This window comes from Phasianus colchicus, chromosome 2 (genome assembly GCF_987193195.1).
Source record: "Phasianus colchicus chromosome 2, bPhaCol1.hap1.1, whole genome shotgun sequence".
In the NCBI taxonomy this organism is placed as follows: domain Eukaryota; kingdom Metazoa; phylum Chordata; class Aves; order Galliformes; family Phasianidae; genus Phasianus; species Phasianus colchicus.
The window spans coordinates 5,794,099-5,806,293 of record NC_143437.1 but is presented as its reverse complement, the minus strand read 5'-3'; the positions used below and the strand labels follow the sequence as shown (position 1 = coordinate 5,806,293).

General features: G+C 40.8%; 1 protein-coding gene across 8 annotated transcripts in view; it reads right to left on the bottom strand.

Annotated features, from left to right (window-relative positions):
- MACROD2 (mono-ADP ribosylhydrolase 2) overlaps nt 1–12,195 on the bottom strand; it is an 836,889-nt gene that overhangs the window by 39,008 nt on the left and 785,686 nt on the right. For all 8 annotated transcript variants that reach the window (XM_090134637.1, XM_090134639.1, XM_090134638.1 and 5 more), the window contains 3 exons: nt 5,094–5,171; nt 4,377–4,451; nt 3,340–3,447 (listed from right to left, as the gene is read on the bottom strand). In XM_090134637.1, coding sequence (XP_089990763.1) covers nt 3,340–3,447; nt 4,377–4,451; nt 5,094–5,171 — 261 coding nt within the window. The remainder of the gene's footprint in view (nt 1–3,339; nt 3,448–4,376; nt 4,452–5,093; nt 5,172–12,195) is intronic.

Sequence of the window (12,195 nt, the reverse complement as noted above, 5' to 3'; positions counted from 1 at the left end):
CAGACATGAAAACGGTGGAGGGGACAGCAGGCTTAAAGTAGGAAATGCCTGTGTATTCACACATGCTGTACACTGTCCTGTAGAAAAACTGATGTGTTTGAAACTGAATGCACGGTCATTACAACATAACAAGACTATTTCTATGCATACGTATAAAGGGGCAGCCAAATGGCATATTAAAAACATGTACACCTCCCTAGTCAGAAAATAGGTCAGTGATCACCACTTATCCTGCTTTTTAATAAAGGGATTTGAGAATATTCCCTAATCTTATAACAAACACAGATTTTCATTATTCTTTTGTGAACTAGAATGGGTATATTAAAGTAGTTGGAAAATAAAATATAAAAAAAACAACCTGGCATTGTAGCTTGTCTTTTTTTTTTTTTTTTTTTTCAGGTGCTCCCTAATAATATATAACTTCAAGTTACAGTAGGAAAAAGGGAATAATTGGCACACGCTGTATTTTATTACTGATCTTGGAAAAAGCCACACTAGGTTTTTATGAAACACACACTGCTTCACATTGTTACATTCTTCAGGGTAATCTGGCTTGTTTCATACTTCTGGCAATAGGAAAGAGTGGTGAAATTGCAAAGACTTTGATTCTCCAGTCCTCTAGGCTCCTGGTGCCCCAGAACAGGATTCATACCTCCTTGGTAATACACGCTATGGAGCTGTGAGGCCACACCAGCTATACAGAAAGGACACTGAAAGCACTAAAATCCCCTACAATACGTATCAGCTGGTATTAAAATGAGCACAATTAGATTGGAGGCGCACCTACTGCTTGTGAAAAATGACACACACCTCTAAACCATCACGAAACAGACATTTTTTCAAGGCAAACCTTCCAAGGATAACTGACAAAAAAATTCTAGCTAGCTTCAAAGCCCCTAAGCTTAGGGTTGGAAAAGGGACCTTAAACTTTGCTGGTCATTTATTGGCTTCCATAGCTCCAGATCTGGAGACAGCACAGGTCACAGATGGCTCCCATTTATCCAGTGGCTACAAGTGAGACAGAGAGAGGGGAGAGGCAGTTCTGTGGCACCCCTCATGCTGGGATTAGCTTGGTAACACAAAAAGCAAGTATCAGATGTAGAACAGAGAGATCAGGTAGCTGGTAGTCCAGTAGCTGCTCCATGCAGCGAGGCACACAGGTCTAATACGGATCAGAACCACTGCTGTGACACTTACGATCCAGTTTTATGACTGGATTTCTATTTAATGGGAACTGCAGTCCCACTTTAGCTCTTTTCCAAGTGTTCTCAGGCAAAAAAATGCTGTTTTATTGTACATCAAATGCACTGTGGATGCTGCTGGAAAACAATTTAACTGAATTAGTTCACGCAGAAGCACTTGGGTTACATGGAACAGTGTTACATAGTACATCTCTGGTTTATGCCCCATAATCTCTACCCATTGAGAGGAGACTCTCTTTGGGGAATATGTATTATTTTACCAGTTTGAATTTCAGCTGATTTTCTGTTTTTCCAACTCTTTGTCCAGATCCATTTTGCATCGTGGTGGACTTTCAAATCTCCCATGGCTGCGTGTGTGCCCACTGACATGGAAAGCATCTAACACCACCAGCTCTGAAGGTACCCTACACATTCTTACACCCATAAAGGAAAAGGACTTGCAAGGAAAAGTCTTAACTTCCTTTCCCTCTCAAAAAAGGAAAAAGCATCAATTTATTTTCCCTGATCCCAAGACAGTACGGTCCGAAAAAGCTAAAGAAAGTATCTATACCGTTACTTAAAAGTGGTATTACCTTGCACACAGACTCAGCACAGCATCCCCTCTTGCGATGGAGTTTAAACCAATGAGTCTTTCTACGAAATTCAGTAAGCTTTGGATCAGACAAATCTTATTCAGGAGCAATATCTGAGTCCGCATATAGGAACATGTTCCACAGTGTCTGGAAAGAACCTTTTACTTACTTAGCACTTGAGCCTTTTAAATCAAGGGCAGGAAAAGGAAAAGTGCCAAGAACAACCCTTTTCTGACATTACCTCCTTTTCTTTAATGTTGCATATTTTAATACTAGGTAGAACAGATGGTGAAATACAAGCTCTCCACTGAGAACTAAATGACAGTATCTAGCTGTAGGGGACAGTAAAGTATTAAAGAGAAGGAAATGCACAAATAATGAAAGTACATTTTGTCCAACTTGCTTTTGATGAGACATAAAATAAAATGTAAATAATTTCTATTAGGAGGAAATTAACATAATGACTTTGGTATTTGCAATCAGAGTGAGCTTGTATTATATAACCTGGATTTGTAATTGAAGTAGAGCAACACCATTTACCTGGATCTGAAGTAAGAATTATATGAATTCTGTTTTCGCCATCAGTAATACAACACAAAACCAATACTATTAGCATGACTGATAATAAAGAAATGTGATTAGTCTCAACTTGGACTGGCAATAAAAAAAAGCAGCAGAAATGTTCCTCAGCTGTACATGAACAAAGAGGTTCTATTAACCTGAGTTTGCAGTAAAGAAAAGCGTCAATAAAACTAACACGGGTTTGCAATTAAGTTGGTGTCAATGTGGCTGGGAAAAGAAGTTCATAATTAGGACAACAGTGTTAGTATTGACTTGAATTTTCACTAAAAATCATGTCTGGGTTTTAATTTGGAACTGTAAAATTCATCTCCATGCTTTACAGAAGGCGACCGTATAATTATCAACTTGCAGTTACTTTACAATTAGAATTACTTCCATAATGTGTTCTTTTTTATATAACCATGTGCGTGTTATAAATGGGCTCCCAGAAGAGTATCCAACACAGAAAATTAAACTTCCAAGTTTCTTTACAAAGGCATTAGTAAGGATTTAAATACTTTACCCTCAGAAAAAAAATGACTGCTTCAGCAAGACCTTGTACTTCCGCTCCAAATATTGGTTTCCTTATTAGAATTACTAGTTTTAGTTAATTACTAGCTACATCTCTATTAATGGTCTCACAAATCATTTTGTGCCCATTTATTGTAAATACTCTTGATGCTTCTAGGGAACATGATCAAGAGAGTACTTAAATGGACGTAAACGGGTTGTTTAATCAGCCTTGGGCACATTAATACAGAAAGCTAACAACATGGAGCTTAAAGTCACTTTGGAATCTGAGTATGCACTTTCTTGCACTTACTTTTCCATTTGACTGCAAGTCTAACACACCAACACAACACTCAAAGATAAGGAAGGAATGTCTATTTTTTTTTTTTTAAGAAATCTCTTTTATGTGCTATTTCCAGGTTTTCTCACAACAGAAAGGAGAACATGAGCCCAGCAGAATTCTCTACCTCATTCTATTTTATTAGTAGACTTACCTCCTTCTTCTTCTTGTACTCCTCCTCCTCCTTCTTTTTCTTTTTCCTCCGCACTGGGAATCAAAGGTTTCTCGTCTTCTGTTGTGTCTTCTTGGTTCAACAATGGCTCTGAATAAATTTGATAAAAAGATGAACACTAAGGCTTTTCAGAACTGACACTGCATAAAAGGATTAACAGATACTAGAGAGATTATCATTAAAAACGCTGGAAAAGGATCATTCCCCCCAGGAGGACAGACACAATAACCAACCTGGAGAAATGCAGGGGGCTGTATTTGAGAGCAAGGCCTTGATCCTCTAACATGCTGAGCTTTCTGGGATTTAGTACAAAAAGCCCCACGTGCCTAACTTCAGTTATAGGCCTTTACCAGGACTCATCACCAACCCAGAGACACACGGACCCAAGCGTTTTGTTGGACTGGGGACAGAGCGTGCTGTGCTCCAAATATACAGGACTAAGTGCTTGTTGTGAGGAACAGGAAACACCGTTTTCATTTCTTTGTCTAAAATTGGCAGTCATTAACAACTCACAGAGAAGCCGTAGCCACTGCCCTGCTCTGGGTTTGTCTAGTCTGGAGAAGAGGAGGCTCAGGGCGGATACTTCATTGCTCTCTGCAACAACCTGAAAGGAGGTTGTGGCAAGCTGAGAGTTGGCCTCTGCTCCCATGCAGCAGTGTTAGGTCCAGAGGGGATGGCCAAACATTGAGCCAGGGGAGGCTCAGGTTGGCTGTTAGGAACAATTCCTTCTCCAGAAGTGATTCTGCACTGACACAGCTGCCCAGGGATGTGGGGTCACCTGGAGGTGTCCCAGAGCAGTGGGGATGTGGCACTGAGGGACATGGGCAGTGGGCACGGTGGGGTTCTGGGGATGGGTATAAGATAGATGACCCAGTGGTCTTTTCCAATCTTCATGATTGTATGACTCCATTAGACTATTTAGCTCCACAGTTTAGCTTTAGTAGCTATTGAGAAAGAAAGGGAATTTAAATGCTATTGGTAGTATGTGAGCATTAACTAGCATTACGCATCTGCAGTACCTTCTATTTCCATGCAGGAGCTTTGGGAATCTGCCCCGGTTTTCATCTCCTCCTCCACAGCATCCTCCTGTTGTCCTGTTAACGTGACAAATTGAAAATGACATCAGCACGAGGGCTGTGCACATGCAATGCAGGTTCAGCAGGCACAGCACGAATCTAACAGGCAGCATGGTACTCTTCAGCCACATACTGCTTTCTTCTATTAAATGAACAACATTAGTATTATTTTATATGTGAAAAGACCACTTACTAAGCTTCAAGCGTTAAGTATGTTAAATGCCTGGTCAAAACTGATCCTGAATCAATTTTTTTTTTTATTATTCTTTCATAGCAATCTGTTTCTCATAGGAGCTGCTGCAAAGCACCCGTGCTTGACAGTCAGCTTATCAGAAGGAACAGAATAATCCCACAGGCTTTTAGAACAACAAGGATAGAGGGAAAAAGAAAAAAAAAGGAAATAAGAGAAAATAACAATGATGCTATGTACTCTGGATCAATGTGGTTATAAACCCGTGCATTTGGAGATGTGCGTCTTTGGCAGCAATGCCAGAAATTGCTGCACGAGTCCGATCTGGCATAGAAACACTGCTAGCTGGAAGCACTTTCCTAAGGCAACACAGGTCAGGCTGAAACCCAGTAGAGCCTGGAAATGGAAGAATCAAGGTTCCCAACTGGTTTATTACCTGTATCTTCAAGAATTTTCAGGGACAACTTTACCTTGGGCTTCATCTTGCTCACACCCCATAGGATGCGCTGGGTCACTCTCCCTCGTGCCTTTGGAGTCTTTCAGGGAGTCTGAGGAAACAGCAAACACACAAACGCATGTACTGCAGTGGTTTTAGGCTGCAAAAGTCTATTTCTTTCCTTGGACACTGGCAGCCCTTAGGTGCGAGATTTGCACTTGGCATTCTGATACTCAGGCAGCATTTCTAGCTGTTTAACCACAGCCTTGTACACTGTAAACACATTCTCATGGGTCTCAATTATTCAAATTGATTTCTGAATCTGCCCACTTACTGAGTAGCTTCCGGCCCGCAGAAAAAAAACCAAAACAAAACAAAAAAAACCCCAACTTTAAAAAAAGAGTTGTTGAAAATGAGAAGTGCGACCAAGACTTCTATGAACTGAGTGTCACGAAGACACTATGAAAAACAAAACGAACCACCTACTTGATAAACTGACTTTTTTTTTTCTCTTCCGAACAATGCCAGAGCTTTTCAAGGTTGGATTTCCACAAACTTGACAAACATTAAGTCTTAAATCCCAGTGCAAATCCCAGCCTCACTGCACCAAATGACAGAATTCCCAAGGTCATTGCTGTGGCCAAACTCGTTTTGCTTCTGGGGAGCCCAACAAAATGAACTGGCCAAAGCCAAACCCTGAACCAGTGGCACAGTAAGCTTTAAATCAGACATTATAAATCCAATCCCTAAGCTATCTGTGGTCTTCATAAACACAGCAAATTATTTCTGTCGTGTCAAACAACATTTTCTGACAACAGCCACTCCTTAGTGACGTAAGATGTGCAAAGATCTATAGTGTATGACAATAAGTTACACAATGCCAGGCTTGTTATGGCCTATTCTAGACCCTATTCTAGATGGTCTCTTTCTATAATGCAGCAGAAAGAACCTTACAATATGTGCACACCAAGGGATGCTCTGGTAAAACTCTGTTCCTGAAACTTGCCAAGAAAAATCTCCAATGGGTAAGTGGGAAAGCTGGGTTGTTAACATCTGATCCAAATTTAATAATCTGTAGAAAAGGTATGCACTGAAAGTGTGTGCCTTTAATTAACTGCAAATAATCCCCCAAGGCAAATATTTAATTACCTGCACAGCTTCTTACCTCTTTCATGGCATGACAATAAGTTTATAAATCCAAGTTTGAAAGCAGAATATCTCACTGATGTACAATTTGCTAGAATTTGCCCTTGCTGCACCTTTTTTCACCCTATTGTGGACTTAAAATGCTCCTTACTGCTATCAACTGTGCTGGACTTTCATACTAGGGTGTCCCACTGTGTTGTGAGTTGCAAGGTATTGCTGTACCAGCCTGAATCAGAGCAAAAATAAATTAGAATCTCATCAAATTGCAAGTTTAGTCAAAAAATGAGTTGAAGGACCTCTTGGTTTTCCATGAGAATGGCACTAAAAATCTGAAGGGAATTTGTCAGCGTCTAAAACAAATTCTAAACCCACTAATGTTCTGGCTTCACTGATGTCCTTGACAAAGCCTTCAGAATAGCTAGCAAGTCAAGGTCTGTAGCGATTCTGAATATGGGACTGTAGATATTATCATCTTTGTGTATCATTTATTTCAATGCTTGTAAATGGTAGTGTGCTGACAAAACCAGAAGTCTTCTGCCTTAGGCATCCCAGCCTGGGTCCTCCCAATAGTCAAAAGTGATAACCAAGCATGATATTACCTGCTTTGGGTGGGAGGGATGCACAGCTATCTGTCCCACAAGGTCTTTAAAATTATTTCATCTCACATTGATTGCACAGTACTTCATACTGCCAGACCTATGCCTTTAACCTCAGTCCACAGGTGCCACCTTTTCTCCCAGAATGAGGAATGGCTCCAATTTCATGCAAAAATCAATCCGCAGCATCAGAGGAACAATTACACGCTTTGGTCAATAATAACAAATGGAGCTTAAGGAGCCCTGTGCTTCACAGATATATGCTCCCCAACACACTGTTGTTTGTTGTGAAGCATCATGTTGCTTATGGCAAACTATACTCACTGGGCAGCATGGGGAGCTCCCTGCATTTCCACCCAATGTCACCGCACTCAGCCAGAGACCACCTATGTCATTGGACACATCTTCAGACGTTCCCACAACTGGCTGCACGCATTTTATTCTTAGGAGGCTGTAAGTTGGTGTTAAGCTTTCATCTTGGATTTAAACAGTTTTCTAATTGTTTCAGGGTTCGAGAAAGCAATTTAGTTTCACAGGATTCAAAATTATTCCAGGCAATATAAAACGTTTGCTTTGCCCATATTATTTCTTTTGTCAAGTGTGCTTCTGAAAAGAGCAGAACACGAGCAGGAGTTGCTGCCTCTCTGAAATGGAGCCTCCTGTTCCTACCTCAGCAGCAGACATCAGCCCTTGCATTACCATGTAGATTCCGAGCTTCACAATCTTTAAGGTCAAGATCATACCAAAGATTTCTTCTTTTCAAATGCTAATACTAGATCAAACATTCAAGCCCAAAGGCCCAAAGATGGATTTACTTTTAGGATTTACAAGAATAAAACAAGGCGAAGGAAGAAACCCAGATTTATGAAGAAAAACTCAGCCAAGCACGAATGAAAACATAAAACTAAATGCGCAGGTAAATAAAAGCTGCTCCCAAATTGGGTATGAAACAGGAGCGCAGCATCCATTTCAGTTGACAAGCAGTGGTGGGAATCCCGCTAATGCTGAGCATATACAACTTTCTATCTCCAAGACTTCAGTAGGGTAGAGGGATTCCTCTGTAACAGCTGGTCCTCTGTGCTGACTTAGCCCTTTAGAGCCATGCAGAACTGGGCATAAGCCAGGATGATAGTCCTAAATGATTCCAGGTCTGCATATGCTCTGGACATCCCCACAGCCTTCATCCATCACCAAATGCCTGGGGAACTAACTCTGATTTTTAAATAGCATAAAGTAATGTCAGTTGTCTCCTAACACAGCTACTTCATCTGTCAAGTCGTAGTAGGGAATCCAAGTCAGGATATGATTTCACAACAAGGTATGCTTACAGATCTTTTGATAACAGATGCTGGGCATCATTTACTTTGGGTAATGACACATCAGAGCTGTAAGGGTTAGTATTCTGCCAGCCAGCACTGAAAGCAATCGGTGTTCCTCATACGACACTGTAGCTTGGTTCCTAATGTCATCATTGCTCATACATGAACAGAACGAACACGACATTTACTGACATAAATGAATCAAAGATTAGCCACTTGCACTGACTGCACATAAAATACCGGAGTGCTTGTTTTAGGAGTGACTCTGATTTCATCAAAGCTGTATTTATACAGTGTGGTCCACATAAGGACGCACTCTGCCCCAGCCTGCTCTGCACCCCTCCCTTGTATACAAACAGTTGTACTGTGGATTTGTCTGGCTAAACGGACCTGGGAATTAACCCCAACCTTTAAAACCAATGGAGAACATATCTGGACTTGAAGTAGGTCACATTCATCACACCTAGCACAGTCCCTTCCAATATACCAACTGTACGTTGAATTCAACTACAAGAAAATGGTGTAGCTTGCAATAAACTAGCAATCCTTCCTGCCAATAATCAGACGCTATTTTGCCCAAATACTGCATAAAACCCAATGCTTTTCCTTGTCATTCATAGTTTTTTTTTTTTTTTTTTTTTTTTTACTGTACAAAGCAACACTGCTCAAAGAAAATTTTGCAAATGCTCAGAAGAGGAAAAACGGTAAGATCTGAATGTTAAACGGTTTTAATGATCTCTTAAAATTCACTTCCCAGCTACTCTCTGTACAGCTTATTTACTGAGTCGTTTCTAATGTGCAACACACCTGGGTCCTGCGCACAGCATAGATAAATCACCACATTTTAGGGAGCGGTAAGAAGATTAAAGAGGGAGAAAGCTGGCCATTATGAAAGAAACAGGTTCAGTGCATTTTATTTTTTAAGCATGATACTGTGAAAAATGACTGGAATATTTCCAGAGTGTAAGAAATCAAGCAGGCGTCTAAAATTACAGGTAATGGTGTGCACGGAGGCTGCCGCATGATTAGGGTATTCTTTTGCCTCATAAACCGAGGAAAATGTGTTAAAATGAAGTACTATAAAACTGTGATTTATAAGAAGTGAGGGAGATATTCCTGAGCTTTGACTTTAAAATGTTATTTTTATATCCACTAAGATTTCATTTTAATCTATCTTTATGACAGATTAGATTTATTTGAGCCCAAGTTTATACGGGCCTTGGTAAAACAGACCTTTTTAGGAGCAACAACCTGTAGGAAAATTTTCCCAAGTGTTCAGGTGGTAGAGCAGTTCATCTCCACAGGTGAGGTCAAACATACATCGCTCCCACTCGCTCCTGCTTCGAGCTGCAGGAAGGGCATCATCTCCTCTGACCTCAACTTCTGTCCACGAGAGAAATACGAGGCTCAGCTGCTCTGATAACCGTGGGCATCCTGCTGCACGGCAGGGCCTGTTGCACAGAGCACTGGGAAAGGAAGAAGCTGAGAAAAATCCTGGCTGCCTTGATTAGAAACTTCCCAGGAGAAGATGCCGCACAGCTGAAGGTAGGAGGGGGAGGATGGGAGGAAGAGGTGCTCCATCGGGCTGATGGGAGCGCAGCTGGATGGCTTCAGGTCAGCTAATATTTAAAAATAAGTAGGATTTAAATAAACCAGCTAAGGAGATTAGTGTCAGCTGTTGCGGCTGGCTGTACAGGGAATGTTAGAGCAGAAATATCTCCTCAGTAGTTTATGGTCTGAAGACACAATGCTCCGGATTGGTGAAATTAAAAGAGAAAAAAAAAAAAAAAAAATTGCATTATGTTCAATTCAAAGCCTGCATTCTGGAGGGTGTTAAGAGAAGAGGCGTTTGGTTGGATGCTGGTGGTTGGAAACAAAAACCAAACCACACCATTTAGCCCGTGTTATTTGTTTCCATAGATATCATCCCAATCAAGGGAGAGAAAAATGTTATCTCCATAGCTGGCATGCAGAGGCACAGCTACAGTTGGGGGTGTTGAAACTCTTCTATTTAAAAAGGCTCTTTTTCACTTACCCATAATTGAAATTTTTCAGGCTGAAATTTTCCAGGCCTAATCATAGCCCAAGGGTGAAGTAAAAACATTTCATTGGTAGCTGCTGAGCGCTCAGCACTTCTGAAAATCAGGTCATTCATTTAGATGTCTTAATATATACTTAAGAGCTGATTTTAAACACCTTTTTTTTGAACACACTGGCCTTACAGTCGATCTGTTTCACTCACTTATCAATGCCTAATTTATGATGATTTACACAGCTACCCCGAATTGGAAATGCTATATCTTGTAGTTTATCCCTTTGCTATCATTTACATCTTTTTGATGTCAAGATTTTTCCAAGGTGAGAACTACAGCTGGCCAAACACAAATTACACAGCCATTACATTTTACAGGCTTCTGGGTTGCACAAAGTGAATTTTTAGGGCTAATCTCTAGCCCAGGCATATACCTAATACTGCTTCTGACAACATAAACCCTCCAGCTGTCTGAATCTGACTCCATTTCAGAGAACACAGAAATACAGTGACTTGCTTTAACAGCACTCCTGCAGGAGCACAGAATTTGGTGAACACCTGGAAATAATTAATCGCTACTTTATTTTTAAAATTGATTAGCATATGATTTAATTTAGTTGACCTTCATACGAAAATTCAGTGCTTATTGAGTGCTAATGAATTAAAATCAGTGCATTGTGCACAGAAAGTTTCCCACGATTACATACATAATGGGAGTTCACCCTTTATCTATGCTCAATCCATTTCTCTCTCGCATTTTCCTGCCAAAAAGTCCCACCACTCAGTCACAGTAAGCAGCAGTCGGTGGATGGGTATCAGAGGAGATACACACTCACATGCACTCGGTCCACCTAAAATGGGTTGGAAGTCCCAGCGCAATCTTGTGTGGAGAGGCATATTAGGCTGAGTGCAGCCTGTCTGATACGTGTTTTATCTGCTGCATAAACATTAATGACTTTAATCACTCTGTTCTGACTTCCACTACATAAAGAGGAGCATCTTGGCATTGAAATACTCTGTGCATAAAGGACCTACTTCCTCATGCACAGTAATGAAGCACTATGAAGGCGCTGCTGAGAGGTGTCAGCTCTCCCATCAACAGCTAATAGAAATGCATGTGAGTTTTCAAGGGTAAAATCACAACACTTCTCTGTTGTATTTCCAGACAGTGGAGATAGAAACTTGGCACAGACGAGAAGAAGATACCTCTACAGCATAACTTCAAACATCTTGATCTTCTTATAATATGACTATTCTGCTTTTTTCCTGAGGACAGAGCACTCAGAAAACTCCATCTGCTCAAAGGCCGCACGCAAACTGGGCCCACATGAACTTTTTTTCTGGACAGTGTCTCTTCTATTATGGATAACAGAAGAGAAATGCGCTCACAGGAATGTGGGACATGTAATTCCACAGTAGATTTTTATTTTTTAATCGGAGTTCCTGAAGGCATTATTCCTGCACTGTTCAGAAGATTTTATCATGTGCCATATTTCTACGGTCCCATACTTTCTCTTCGCCTTGAAAGGAAAAAAAAGATAAAGAAGGCTTAGATTAATAAAATATTAGAACTTCGTGACTGGGAATGCGTTCCTGAATTGGAGTACAGGTTGGCATAAGACCTAACCCACCATTTGTGCAAAGGGCCTTACCAAGAAGTGTTGAGCCATGCCACTGTGGGACTGGCAGAACCCTGTTAGTGACAGTCTGCCTCTGGTAATATCCATTCAGAGCAATGGTTAAGGTCATCAGAGAAATCATTTTAACCAAGGCAGAGAAACATTATCACTGTAGCTGGCATGAGGAGCCTCAACGTTCAGACTGATAGGTATCAGAATCCATTTTGAACAACAGCACGTTTTAAAACCATACAGACGTATTTCAGTGTGTTCACTGTTTTCTGATCCCAGAAATACATGTGAAAAAAAAGGGAAAAAATTACTAATTGATGATGGTTAGAGTTGAAATAGCCATTTCACTGCACTCACCAGCACTGACATCAGAAAGGCTGTAGAACTGCCACAGCAAGCTTGGAAACCTCCC